This window comes from Dipodomys spectabilis, unplaced genomic scaffold, assembly GCF_019054845.1.
Source record: "Dipodomys spectabilis isolate Male_0828 unplaced genomic scaffold, ASM1905484v1 ptg000082l, whole genome shotgun sequence".
Lineage (NCBI taxonomy): Eukaryota > Metazoa > Chordata > Mammalia > Rodentia > Heteromyidae > Dipodomys > Dipodomys spectabilis.
The window spans coordinates 1,726,551-1,740,934 of NW_024870759.1; the positions used below are offsets into that span (position 1 = coordinate 1,726,551).

Sequence of the window (14,384 nt, forward strand, 5' to 3'; positions counted from 1 at the left end):
TGTTGTCCTTGCATGCTGGAACCCAAAGAGAAAGAGGTCTGACTCACTGCCTGCTGAACATACTCCAGGAACCAGGAGGCCAAGGTCTTGGTCTGTAGAACTGCCCTGTTGTAATCCACAAGTTTGAGCTACATATGATGAAATGGCACCATATGTTCCATCTATTCACCCCCAACACAACTCTTTATCGCTCAGCACTACACACCCCACCAGTACCAGAGAAACTCAGATTCACTCAGCATCTTGTGCCTTGTTCAATTGTTCCCTCACTGTTAGGCTTCAGACAACAGACACAAAAGCGGGGCAGGAACCTATGTGGCCCTAAAGCAAGAAAGGAAAGACCAGGAGTAATACCTAAGGGAGCTGGCAAGAGGAACATTGTCAGCTGAAACTGCTTCCCTGCTTTCTCTCCCACAGGCCTAGGAGTCATCATTGAGCTGCACTCCACCCTCTGACTAGCTATCCCCAACGACAGCCAGGATGCCTTATACTCAGAGGACCCTTCCCTCTGAGCTTGAAAGAGGCCCTGAGGCCCAAAGCCAGGCCACAGGCCTGGTGGGTGAGGAGGAGGCCAGGGATACCACTCCTACTACTCTGTTGTTCCGATTTCTAGCTGAAGTGTCAGTTACTTTCCTCCTGAGTGAGGTCATTGGGGAAACTAATGAGGAAGATCAAGAACCCCACATTCAGGAAAGGGAAGATGTGTACCCTGATGATGATGAGATATTGCAGAATGCCCTGCAGAAAGAGGCCCTAGCATTGGTGCGATACCTGTTACGTCAGTACAATTCATGCCAGCCTGTTACTGATGTGGATATGCTGAGTCGCATCACGGGAGGTTACCGGCCTCACTTCCCTGTGATCTTAGACAAAGCTTGTATCTGTATGCAGCTACTGTTTGGTATTGATGTGAAGGAGGTAGACACTGTCTTCCACACCCACGTGCTTGTTATAGCCGCAGGTATCACTTACGATGGTGTTCTGAGCCATGTGCAGGGCATGCCCAAGACGGGTCTGCTGATAATTGTTCTCTGCATCATCTTCACGGAAGGGGGCTGTGCCACCGAGGAAGCCATCTGGCAAGTGCTGGATAAGATGGAAGTGTATCCTGACAGTGAACACGTTATTTTTGGAATACCTAGGAAGCTGCTTATGGAAGATTTTGTATATGAGCAGTACCTGGAGTATCACCAGGTGCCCGGTAGCGACCCCATTGCCTATGAGTTCCGGTGGGGCCCAAGGGCTTATGCAGAAACCACACAAAAGAAAGTTCTGGAACACTGGGCCAAGTACAGCGGGATTGACCCAAGCTCCATCCCTACACTGTATGAGGAAGCTTTACAGGAAGAACAGGGAGCAAATACCAATGATAGCACTTCTTTAATAAAAGAGTGACTCTTCCTCATTTGAAATCAGTTAGGAAACTGGTTCTACCTTAACATCCCAGTGAACCAGCGATTTACTTGGGAGTGGTTGAAATGTCAAGTGAAATAAATTACAATATAGAAAAGCTCACTGTGAATCCTTGCCTCAAACATTTTCTTTGTGACACACACAAACACATACATTGTCTTGATTTGCATTAGGTATGTGTGTATTTGTATGGGAAACTACATCTTAATGATAAGTCCCACAACTGAATGACTGGTTTCTCCTGCAAATCATTATTTCAACATCTGCTCTTGGTAATATCTTTTTTCTTTTCTTGTTTTTTTAATTGTGAAAATACCATACAGAGGGGTTATAATTACATGGGCAAGGCAATGAGTATATTTCTTATCAAGCATTGTTGCCTCCTCCTTTATTTCCCCTTCCCATCCCTTCCTCACCTCCCCCCCCTCCTGCCAAAGTTGTAAAGTTCGTTTTTCGACATAACGTCTTGTACATCTCATTGTTGCAATGGGTCCACTTGTATCCCTATTTAAACAATTTGTTTTTTCTCTTCCCCTCCCCAAATTATAGCAACATCAAATACAGTGAAAACAGGGGTTATACTGTGGGGGAAGGACATACAAAGCAACAAAGAAATCATCTTATAAATATGTTAGAAACAATTGCAAGAAAGAAAAATCATTTCAATCCTTATCTTGGGGTTCATGGTAATATCTTTAATTAACGCACAATTTACTAGGGTTTTAGGCTACAACCTTATGAAGAAAATATAGAGTGGAATGAAGTAACGAAATGGAGGAAGAGGTTTTTGTTTGTTTGTTTCTGTTGTTTTTCTTTTCCTTTTGTTTGTTTATGAAACTTTGGGATAATAAAGAAGTGCACTAAAAGGGTAGGACAAATAATGAACAAGTGCAACACTGCAACTCATACTAGACACTATGTTGAATGAACAATAAAACTTCTGGGTGTGGGGGGGAGAGATGGGAGGGTGGGGTTGGTAAGGAGAAACAAAGGAGGAGGCAAAATGTTGATGAGAAATGTACTCATCACCTTGCTCATGTAATTGTAACCCCTCTGTTTGGTATTTTCAAAATAAAAAACAATAATAATAAAAATTAAAAAAAAAAACCTTCGGGGTTGGTTTGAGAGGGATAGACTGGGAGAAAGCATGAGAAGAGGTGACATTTTTTAAAAAAGAAACATACTCTATCTGCCTTATACATATACCTGCAAGTCCTCGGCACATCACCTTTAGAAGAACAATATAAAATTACACAGAAAGAAAAGTTTTGTGGGCTATCAATGGCTCATGCCGGTAATCCTACTCAGGAGCCTGTGAACTGAGGTGGAAGTTTGAAGCCAACCACAGCAGTGAGCTCTTGAAGGTTCATGTCTCCAATGAACCACCAAAAAGCTGAAAGTAGAGCTGCAAGTATAAAAGGTCAGGTACAGTGCCCAGGCCCTGAGTTCAAGCCCAGGACTGGCACACACAAAAATACAAAAGCTATCATTTGCAGAAAAAGAGGTGGAACTTGTGTGAAAGAAGCCAAATTAAGAATGAACAACATCGCATCTTTTCTCCAATATAAAGAGCCTTCTTCCTCACCAATAAAACACAAAAGAGAACAATTCAAATGTAAACCAGGGACTCTCTTAGGGAGGACATCTCATGGCAAGGGATGGCTCTATGATAGGGTGAAATTTGAGTATTATAGAGACCATCCATACACGAATATATGAAAATAGCCTAATTAAGCCCAAGTTAAAAGACATTTAAAAACTTAGAACAGTGACTTAAATGGAGAAGCAGCTGGCAGAGAGAAAATGATCTGGGTTTTGACAGACTATCATCTGTCATTCTAGGACTTTCTTCACAATTACATGTTGAAAAGTGACTTCTAGGAAGTGGCACTTTGGCTCAAGCAGCAGAGCACTAGTCTTGAGCTGAAGAGCCCAGGGACAGCACTCAAGCCCAGAGTTCAAGCCCCACAACCTACCAATAAAATAAAAAATAAAAATTAAAAAAACAAAAAAATTAGAAAAAGTGACTTCTAATGGGGGAAAATTTCCTGAATTCTATGACAATTCATTTTGCTTTCCTGTTCTCCTGAGCTCCATGTCCTCTGTTATGTCCTACAGAAGAGTGACATGAACAACATCCCCATGTGGAAAGCACTGGGATCAAATACCATTAGAAATGACTGCCTCTGCCGTTCACTACAGCTCCAGCACTCACAAGCATGATTCACTTCTTGAAGATAGCAGAGGAAGGCCACAGACACACACTGCTGCTGCTCACGTTGAGGGTATAGGAAGGGACTGAGATGATCTGTACAGGGCTAGGCCCTCCCTTGCTGTGAGCCTTGAGAGGCACTGAGAAAGAAGACCAAGCAGCTGCTTTGTGACTTTTATGAACCCCACATCACCTTCACCAGGAGCAGTGGCTGAGGGAGTTATGGAGGTTCTCACCTGACCACATACCTTGGTGAAAACAGAGTTTCAGATAGATCACATGACGTTTGTCCACAGGAGATGATCTGTGTCTTCTTATCCTCTGCTTCCATGTGGGTCACTACAATGATGTCAGATTCCCATACTTAAGGATACTAGATCAACTCCAGTCCTCAGGTTCTTTGAGGCTGAAGGAAGACATGGTTAGAGAATAAGGGTGTTCCATTGACTAGATGATCCCTGGTAGACAAGTGAACATCTGAGTGCAGCTGAAATAACTAAGGTCCATCCTCCTGTATTCCAGGGCTCTTCTGCTTACACACCAGAACTTTCTCTTACCTTCACCTCACAGAGAGAGCAATGATTCCCCTTCAAGGACCTCAGACCAACACTGTGACCTCTAAGGTTCCTTTGGACCAGTATAGCTCACTTGCTGCAATCCTTGAAAGTGTCAGTGTAGGGTGAACAGGCAGGTGAATCCGGACTTCTGCATGTGGCTTTTGTAGAAAGAGCCGTGCCTCAACAGAAGACTGGTGCAAGATCTTCTAAGGTGGCTAGGTGATATGAGGGAGAACTGAGGCTCCCAGATCCAATATGAATGCAAACAAATACACAGAATCTCTTAGTCTTACAGACCAAGATCTAGGTGATTATACAAACTTTTCTAATAAAACACATTAGCTAGGCCTCATCTCTCCAAGGCTTGCTTTTTAGCAAGGCACAGTAGCATAATAATTGACCTTTTAAACTTTCAGATGGAGGAAGGGAGGAGGTTACCTGAAGCTATTATCTTAGTCTACTAGGTAGACTGACTGTCTTCTAATCAATTTTTGAGTATAGTACTTTTTCCTCCCACCGAGGAGATGCAGCCTGAGGCTGGTAACTTTGGCCAGATGCTAGAGTTCCTAACCAGGCCTGTGACCCCCCCATGCCTTGCTTGACCACCATCACATGCAGAGGACATAGAAGGCCTGGAACTGGGCCCAGCAAGAGACTGGAACTTTTATTTCCCCAGAGTTATCCAGATGAAGAACAAAGATACAGAAAACAAGGATCCACAAGACCTAAACACAAAAGCCAAAGGTGGCTGTGTGGGCCACTCCCACCTTCTAGTTAAGCTGAGAGCCAATATTCTCTACAGTATGATGGTGCTACCAGAATACCAGACTCATGTCAGCCTGGCCCCAAAGCCTCCCACCACGACAAACATACACCAGGTACCTTTGGTCCATAGATCACCATGGCAATAACATTCTCAGGGTGGCTTCGGTCCACAGACGTCCACTATGGCAAGCTGAGCCAGTACCTCTTACTCTTGTCAGAATAGGGGGACAGGAAGAGGGTCTGAGTACATATGTGCCCCTTACCTTTCCATTTTCCAGATGGATCAATCCCCAGATACCAGAAATAGATACAAACAGAAAAGAGACAAACAGACAATTACTCTGGAGGTCTCCTGAGCAACTCTAAACTCCAAAATGATTTAGTGGCATGTCTATTGTCCACAATCTCGGCTGTCAGAATGGTAGAAGAGCCCTTGGTGCCTGAGAGAAATCTCAAGTGGCGGCTGTCCTATGCAGACTCCAGTCCTCTGACAGCTGGCATTTCTGAGGCCATTTGCCAGTGTGGCTCCAAGAAACCCAAGTGTCCCTCTTGGCACGAGGGTCTCTCAAACGTTGTAAGGGAACTCAGTTATGAGAAACAGAGAAGTCACCCCTGAAGAGGCCAAATTTGGAGTCTTTATTGGAAAGGCAGAGGACTCCTGCTAGAGTCTTGTCTCAAAGACCAAGAGCCCTTAATGCAGCTACCATGAAGCTTATATAGCTAAAAATCACATAAGGTGTAAGGTATTAAACCTAACAGTGTAACAGATAAGGAAAGAAAACCAAAGAGGACACATAAACCTAATAGAAATAACTAATAAAAGTAAACCATCTAAGGAAGCAATCAGGGGAAATCAAGGGTCAGTATCTAGGGGAATCATTGACCCAGTCTCCTTACTTCATTAAGTAGCTAGAATAACAGGCAGGAGACACCTGTGCCCTGCTCCCTCCCTTATTCAGGAGCAGTGACTTGGAGCTGAATGATCTTCCTCAACTCTGTCTGGATTGAGGACTTTCCTGGTGGCTTTGCTATGCAAATGCTTTTCTACTTCTTAGACTATGCCTTTTTTTCTCACTTAACATTGTGATCCAGCTACTAGGGTAGGCAGGGTAGGCAGGACTTGCTTTGAGGTTTCTTTAGGTACTACCGCTGCCTTCTTATAAGTTTTTGTTTGTTGGTTGGTTTTTTGTCAGTCATGGGCCTTGAACTCTGGGCCTGGATGCTATCCCTTAGCTCTTCAGCTCAAGGCTAGAGCTCTACCACTTGAGCCACAGTGCCACTTCCAGTTTTCTGGTGGTTTATTGGAGATAAGAGTCTCATGGACTTTCCTGCCTGGGCTGGCTCTGAACCTCCATCCTCAGATCTCAGCCCCCCTGAGCAGCTAGGATTACAGGTGTAAGACACTGGGCCTGGCTTCTTTTAGGGTTTTTAAGTGCCAGGTGCTTCCTCTCCAACCATGTGTTCACTTGGGTCTTCAACAAGCTCTTGCCATATCAGATGCCGTTTGAATTGATTTACCCTGACCTGTTACTCTACAGCATTGAGCTTATGAGTCTTTACAATTGCCCTTATATGAAAGAATGGGATCTAGGGGTGAGTCTATCTCTCAATCATTTGTCTGTCTGTCTGTCTATCTATCTATCTATCTATCTATCTATCTATCTATCTATCTATCTATCTATCTATCTATCTATCTGTCTGTCTATCTATCTATCTATCTATCTATCTATCTATCTATCTATCTATCTATCTATCTATCTATCTATCTATCTATCTCAGAAAGCAGAATCCAGTAAGAGTACTCTGTGGCCTTCTAAGATTGAATATTTAAATCCTGATGAATTCAGTTCCCCATGCAAGGAGAGTGAGTACCTAGAGGCATTCCAGAATACAATCTTAGCTGGGTGCCACTGGCTCATGACTGTAATTCTAGCCACTCAGAAGGCAGAAATCTGAGGATCAAGGTTCAAAGCCAGCTGGGATAGGAAAGTCCATGAGACTCTAATCTCCAATTAACTACTGATAAGCAATAGATCTATGGCTCAAATGTAGAATGCTAGCCTCGAGAAAAAATCTCAGACAACCGGGTACTGGTGGTTCACACCTGTTATCCTAGCTAACCAGAGGCTGAGATCTGAGGATCACAGTTCAAAGCCAGCCCAGGCAGGAAACTCTGTGAGACTCTTCACTCCAATCAACCACCAAAAAACTGGAAATGACCCTGTGGCTCAAGTGCTAGAGAACCAATCTTGAACTGAAGAGCTCAGGGACAACACCCAGCCTGAGTTCAAACCCTACAACTGACAAAAACAAAACAAAACAAAACTCAGACATTGCCCAGGCCCTCAGTTCAAGCCCATGTATCTGCAAGCACACCCGCACATCCACCCCAAAAAAGACTACTATGTTCATTTTCCAGAAAAAAACTCAGCCAATACAGTTCAGCCCATATCAATACCATGTTCTTGCTTGTACTCATCTGTAGGGATCTTCCTCTACTGCTGTATTCACTTCTGTATCTCACTAGTCTCAACCCTTTGCTCACAATATTTCTGCAGCAAGGCTTCTCCTTAAACACAACTCTTAGTGGAGCTGTAGCTTAAGGAATAGAGGTCTAGCCTGGAGCCAAAGAGCTCAGGGACAATGCCCAGGCACTGAGTTCAAGGGCCAGCACAACAGACAAATAAGAGGTAGACATAGCAAGTGGCTGATAACATGCCCTATCATCATGTTTCTTGTTCCTATAGTGCCTCTGGCTCCTGCTGAAATGGTTCTTCTTTTGTGCCAGTCCTGGGGATTAAACTCAGGGCCTGGGCATTTTTCCTGAGCTCTTTTACTCTACGATTTTGAGCTATAGCATCAATTCTGATTTTTCTTCTCTTTTTCTTTTTCGTCAGTCATGGAGCTTGAACTCTGGGCCTGGGCACTTTCCCTGAGCTCTTTAGCTCTACCACTTGGGCCACAGTGCCACTTCCAGCTTTTTCTGTTTATATGGTGCTGAGAAATCAAACCAGGGTGTCGTGCATGTGAGGCAAGCATTCTACTGCTGAGTGACCTTCCCAGCCCCCAGTTCTGGTTTTAGTGGAGATAAGAGTCTCATGGACTTTGCTACCTGAGATGGCTTTAAACCTCAAACCTCAGATCTCAGCCTCATGAGTAGCTAGGATAACAGGCATGAGTCCCCAGCACCTGGATTTTCTTTCACTTTAAAGAAACTTCCCTGTATTTGGATTTTCAGTTTCAGGATTTATTATATTTAGTTCCAGAGAACAAGAACCCATTGCTTGTGTGTGATGGAGACTTGAATTCAGGGCCTGGGCACTGTCTCTGAGTTTTGTGCTCAAAACTAGCACTCTATCACTTGAGCCACAGCTCCAATTCTGGCTTTTAAGTAGTTTATTGAAGATAAGTGTCTCATCGACTTTCCTGTGCAGGCTGGCTTTGAACCATGATCCTCAGATCTCAGCCTCCTGAGCAGCTAGGATTATAGGTGTGAGTCACAGCTACCAGCTTTAATGCTGGTCTCAACTTCCTTAGCTCAGGTGATGCTCAGTCTCCCCAGTGATGGGATTACAGGAGTGAGCCACTCCACTCACATCCAAATATTAAAGCTTAGACTGAGCTTCATGCCAATGGCTCATCGCTGTAATCCTAGCTAATCAGGAGGCTGATATCTGAGGATCACAGTTCAAAACCAGCCCAGGCAGCAAAGTCTATCAGACAGTTTTTATCTCCAGTTAACCTCCAGTTTATCTGCAATAAACTACTCAGAAAAAACCTACAAGTGGCACTGTGGCTCAAGTGGTAGAGCAATAAGAGGCTCAGGGACAGTGCTCAGGCCCAGAGTTCTAGCCCCACAACTGAAAAAAAAAGCTTAGACTGCTGAGGCCAGGGCATTGACATCAGGCCAGGAAGGCCTATGAGGCCTGGACTGAATGTTGTCCCCACCTTCTCGAGCTCTGACCTCAGCTCCATTTCAGCAGCTGGCAACTTCTCTACTTCTGTATGACATTCCTAATCAAACTCCTGGCCCAACCCCGATGATTCAGAGGATTCTAGAAAACTCTGTTGACTGAGAACCTGAGATCACCACCAAAGCAAAGTCTACAAAGGACCTCTTACTTGCCTGCCATTTTCCCTGTGAATCAGACTAAGGTGACTTTCCACTGAAACTTCCCCTAACATCCCATACTAGCATGTGGGTTTAAACCCAGAGCTTTGTGCTTTCTAGGCAGCCTTCACCATTTTTGATTGTTTGGAGGCAGTTCTGGTGCTAAACTGGAGATAGGAGTCTAGTCTCACAGTTGGTATGTGATTGGAGCATAAAAGCCACAAGTGGCACTGTGGCTCAAGTGGTAGAGTGCTAGCCTTGAGCAAAAGAAGCTCAGGAACAGTGTCCAGGCTCTGAGTTCAAGCCCCTGCACTGGCAAAAAAAAAAAAAGTCTCACAGACTTTCCTGTCTGGGCAATCTTGGCCTTCAACCACAACCTTCATATCTCAGCCTCTTTAGGTGCTGAATTACAGGCAGGAACCATCAGGATCAGGCCAGAACTTTGTTTTGGTTGGTTGTGGGGCTTGAACTCTAGGCCTGGGCACTGTCCCTGAGCTTTTCAGCTCAAGGCCAGTTCTTTACCACTTGAGCCACAGCGCCACTTCCAGTTTTCTGGTGCTGTAATGGAGATAAGAATCTCACAGACTTTCCGGCCTGAGCTGGCTTTGAATGGGGATCCTCAGATCTCAGCCTCTGGAGTAGCTAGGATTACAGGTGTGAGCCACAAGCGCCTGGACATAATGTTTTTGGTAGTCAGTCGTGGGGCTTGAATGAAAGGTCTGAGTACTCTCTCTGAGCGTGTTGGCTTGTCTAGTGCTCTACCACTTTGAGTCAAAGTGCCACTTCCAGTTTTCTGGTGGGTAATTGGAGATGAGTCACATGAACTTTTCTACACAGACTGGCTTTGAACCATGATCCTCAGATCTTAGCCTCCTGAGTAGCTAGGATTACAGGTATGAGCCACAGGTGCTCAGTGAGGCCAGAATTTGTTTGCTTGATTTTGATCCAAGATGGGGACAAGAATTTGCTGACACTTGCTTTTGCTCATTGGGTAGAGCTCTACCACTTGAGCCATGCCTCCAGCCTTTGTTTTAAGCTTACATTAGTTATACAAGGAAGGACGGATTTCACTGTTATCTTCCTACATATTCCACACAATATCTCTCTTTAGTAAAGAATTTTCAAGCTGGGCTCTGATGGCTCCTGCCCGGAATACTTGCTATTCAGGAGGCTGAAATCCGAGGATAGCAGTTCAAAGCCAGCCTGGGCAGGAAAGTCTGTGGTATTCCTATCTCCAATAAACCACCAGAAAACTGAAAGTAGTGCTGTGGCTCAAGTGGTAGAGTGCTTGCCTTGAGCTGAAGAGTTGAGGGACAGCACCCTGGCACAGATTTCAAGTCTCATAACAGAACAAAAAAAAAAAAAAAAAGGAAATTTCAGTGCTCTGTTTCAGAGAATGAAAGCCTCAGCCCAGTATTGATGGCATATAAATGTAATGCTAAGTACTTATGGGACTGAGATGTAAGGGTTGTTTGATTCCTGCCTGGGCAGGAAAGTCTGTGAGAATCTTATCTCCAATTAACTGCCAGAAAACTGGAAGTAGAGTTGTAGGCTCAAAGTGGTAGAGCAGTAACCTTGAGCTAAAGACCTCAGGCACAGCACTCAGGCTCTGAGTTCTAACCACAGATCCAACAACAACAACAACAACAACAAAAGCCTGGTTAACTTGACTCCAGTACCTAGAAGTGTTGCTAGGGATGAGAGACTAGAGAGGACAAACAGATCTAAAAAGCTACCAAATGTTCTGAAGCAGAAGAGATAGATACAGAGACAAGGAAATTCAAACCAGGAAGTAACCTGAATAAAGGAGCACCAAGCTGGACCTGGTGGCTCATGCCTATAGTCCTAGGTACTCAGGAGGCTTACATTTGAGGATCACAGTTTGAAGCCAGCCAGGATAAGAAAGTATGTGAGACTCTTATCTCCAATTAATCACCAAAATTCAGAAGTGCAGCTGTGTCTCAAGTGGGAGAAAGCTGGCCTTGAAGGAGAAAGCTCAGGACAGGACCCAGGACCACAATTCAAGGCCAAGGACCACTAGAGAAAAAGAAGAAAAGACAGCAGGTTGTGCTGTCTTCACTCTTGAGAAGGCGCTCCCTCCCATGCCTTTTCCTTCCAGGTATTAAGAGGCTGCTAGCCAGGCACTGGTGGTGCACACCTGTAATGCTAGCTACTCAGGAGGCTGAGATCTGAGGATTGTGGTTCAAAGCCAGCTGGGGCAGAAAAGTCCCCGGGAGACTCTTATCTCCAATTAATCACTCAAATTAACCCACCCTTTCATTGCCTATCACCTCTTTATGCCCTGAAGACACTGGGAATGACAGCCCTAATCCAAGGTCCTTGGAGGAGAGTGGGCTGGGGTCCCTGTGAGCTCCAGGTGTCAGCAGAGGATGGACAGAGGAAATATTGCCGCCAGAAGAAAGGCCCACAAAAATCCCCAAGCACCCCTGTTGTCAGCTCTCCGCTGGTAGCCTCCTATTCAGGTTATTGGCCTTAAGTTAGGGTGAATTAGAGAAAATGAAAGTTGAGAAATAGCAGCAAGGAATTTAGAGACAAACACTGTATTAATGAATAGGTTCAGTAAAAGCCCATGAACATTATCTTTGCTATAATCCTTATACTTCCTCATAAACTGCAATGGTTTTGTAAAAAGGATAAAAAAATTAAAAACCAACTCCTTTTTTCTCTCTCCCTTACCCCCCAACTCCTTCACCCCCCTAAAAATATATCTTTAAGGAACTTATCATGGGAAAATGACTCCTCTTGGCACAAAACATGTTTAAAGGAGAAAGTTTATTTTGGAAATGGACACTTTCCTTAGTGTTGTGTGGAACAAAATTCATCCTTTACTTGAAAGGATGCCCAAAGATTAATGACCCAGTTTAATGAGCAGACCAAATTCAAAATCTCTGGCCAGATTAATAAGACAATATGACATCAAGAAGGACAAAATGAAGCCAGGCACCAGTGGTTCATGCCTGTAATCCCACCTGCTCAAGAGGCTGAGAACTGAGGACCATAGTTCAAAGCAAGCCCAGGCAGCAATGGGCTGTGAGACTCTTTTCTCCAAGTAACAACAAGAAAACCAAAAATATCACTGTGACTCAAAGTAGTAGAGAGCACTAGACTTGGAGCCAAATCTCAAGGACAGTGCCAAATTCTTCAGTTCAAGTCCTAGGACTGGAACCCAAATACATGCCAAAATGTACCAAATGCTTGATCAAAAGGAAACACTTATCCTAAGGTGAATATGAGCCAAACATCAACCTACTTATTCACCCTAAATACCTACGATGTTACAGCACTCATTGCATCTGTTATCACTGTGCTGTACCAGTTTCTGGGTTGTGAACTATTCTTTCTCTTTCCTTCACATTTTTGACTTACAAATTGCTCAATATTTATCCTGGTATGTTCTCAACTTCTTTATTATGATAAAATCAAGAACTCATTATCCAAGGGCCAGACAGATGCCTCCTGCCATCTGGAATCTTCCTGCCCAGAGCGTCCTAGTCACTGAGCTGGTAACAGCCTCACCACTCCTACTGGCCCTCCACTGGCCTTAGCACACCTGGAGTTCATGTTGTTGCTCTGTGTTCCTTGCGGTTGGATTCCCAGGCACTTGAAGGGACTAAGAAGAGAGCTTGGGGTGGTGAGAGGAGCCGCAGTTACTTTCAGATGCACCCACAATAATCTAGCTGTACTCCTGTGGTGAGCTTGGCACATGTCATGTCCAGTTAGGAAGATGCATCCTTATACCTTTTTCTACCCTCATGTCCCACACTGAATTTGACCAATTTCGCTGTTGTCCTTGGGCAGGTGCAGCTTATGGGAGGATACATAACTACCTCATTTTTCTGAGAATTTCAGTAAGGCCAGAAGAAAGGAGTGATCTTGCCATTAAAAAATGATCACAGGAGCCCACTGTGACCCCAAAAGAGGCCATTCACTCATGGATAATGGGGATCTCACAGAGTCCAGCCCACTCTTCTTGTGAACTTTGCGAGCTCAGTGCTGTCCTTGAAGGCTACATAACAGCAGCAAGACAGCTATCTCACTGCTCCTAATGTATATTCCACAGACCAGCAGGTAATGCTCTTGTGCTGAAACAGGGTCCTCAGATAACCCACCACACAAACTCCAGGTGAGGCCAGGAGCCAAGGTGACACACACACTCATGTGAATTAAGAGCCCTCCAATCCTGGAATAGAGGACACCTCACATTGCCCATGCCCATATGTCCTCCATGTAGCCCCAGAGCCTCAGCCTTCCTTAGCCTCCTGCCTGAGGAGCTGACTCCCTTGCTACCTCAGGCTCTCAGGCAGCAGATCCACCAGGGAGACGGGAGCCTCTATGACTCTAGAGTACCAAACAGAAAGCGCCCATGTGAGAGCCTCCAAGGGTAAACTTCTCAGGTATAGGCACTTCCATGCTTCTTCTCTTCACAAGGCCTCTAAATCCTCATCACAGAGCTTCTGCCCACCATACTACTTGTGATCCTCAAGGAAAGCTGCAATACTTCACAATTAGATTAATCACAATCGTCCCAAGCTAGAATGATGTATTCATTCCCAAGGAAAGGTTTTGAGTGTGGTGAGCAAGATGGTTTCATGACTGAAGAGAGGCTCCTACCATGTCCTCTTCCTACACCTCTCCTCCCATCCTAAGCACCTTACAGTAGATGCCTGTTGCTCAGAGTTCACATTATCCTGAACCTCACACACCTCCTTCTCTAGCAGCTCTATGCTTTCCACTCTCCAGGCTCTACTTAGTAAGATTTCCAGAAGAAACCATTCCACTGAAGAGGTTATCTGAGAGACTCAGCTCAGTGTGATGAGTGTGTGTGCTCTTAGGTCTGAGCACTTTCCTGTGTTACCACCCTTCTCCTGTATCCACCTCCCTTCTTCCCTCCAATTCAACTCCATTATATGGCCTTCAACCTAACCCCTCTTGGTACCTTCTCTGGAGATGCTAACAAACTCCCTGTCCTCCTGTAACAAAAAAGCATGAAGATTACATGCAGAAATCCACACATTGTTCGCAATTTATCATTTTTCTACTCTACTGGCCACAGTCATTCATACTGGCAGAGTCTCTGAGACAGCAAAGTTCAAACTGCACTGTAAGTTTAGATATACGTTCTTGAGAGTCCACCCTTTTTTAATTTCCTGATGATTTTCAAGAAGTCTTGGACGTGTTCCTTAATGAGATGATACTTGGACTTAACCCAGAAGGAAGAAGAAGGATTTCTGAGGACACTTGGCTTTTGATGTTGAATTTTTGTGTGCTTCTTACTGGAAATTGGAGACTGGACATATAAACAAAT

General features: G+C 44.5%; 1 protein-coding gene across 1 annotated transcript; it reads left to right on the forward strand.

Moving 5' to 3' along the window:
- The first annotated feature begins 480 nt into the window (after nt 1–480).
- LOC122110918 (melanoma-associated antigen 10-like) lies at nt 481–1,395 on the forward strand. The gene has a single exon (XM_042683638.1). It carries the CDS (start codon nt 481–483, stop codon nt 1,393–1,395), a length of 915 nt encoding a protein of 304 aa, XP_042539572.1.
- Nucleotides 1,396–14,384: the final 12,989 nt, after the last annotated feature.

Bases quoted from the DNA above. Each gene is read 5' to 3' on its own strand.
- LOC122110918 (XM_042683638.1), top strand. From the start codon at position 481: ATGCCTTATACTCAGAGGACCCTTCCCTCTGAGCTTGAAAGAGGCCCT.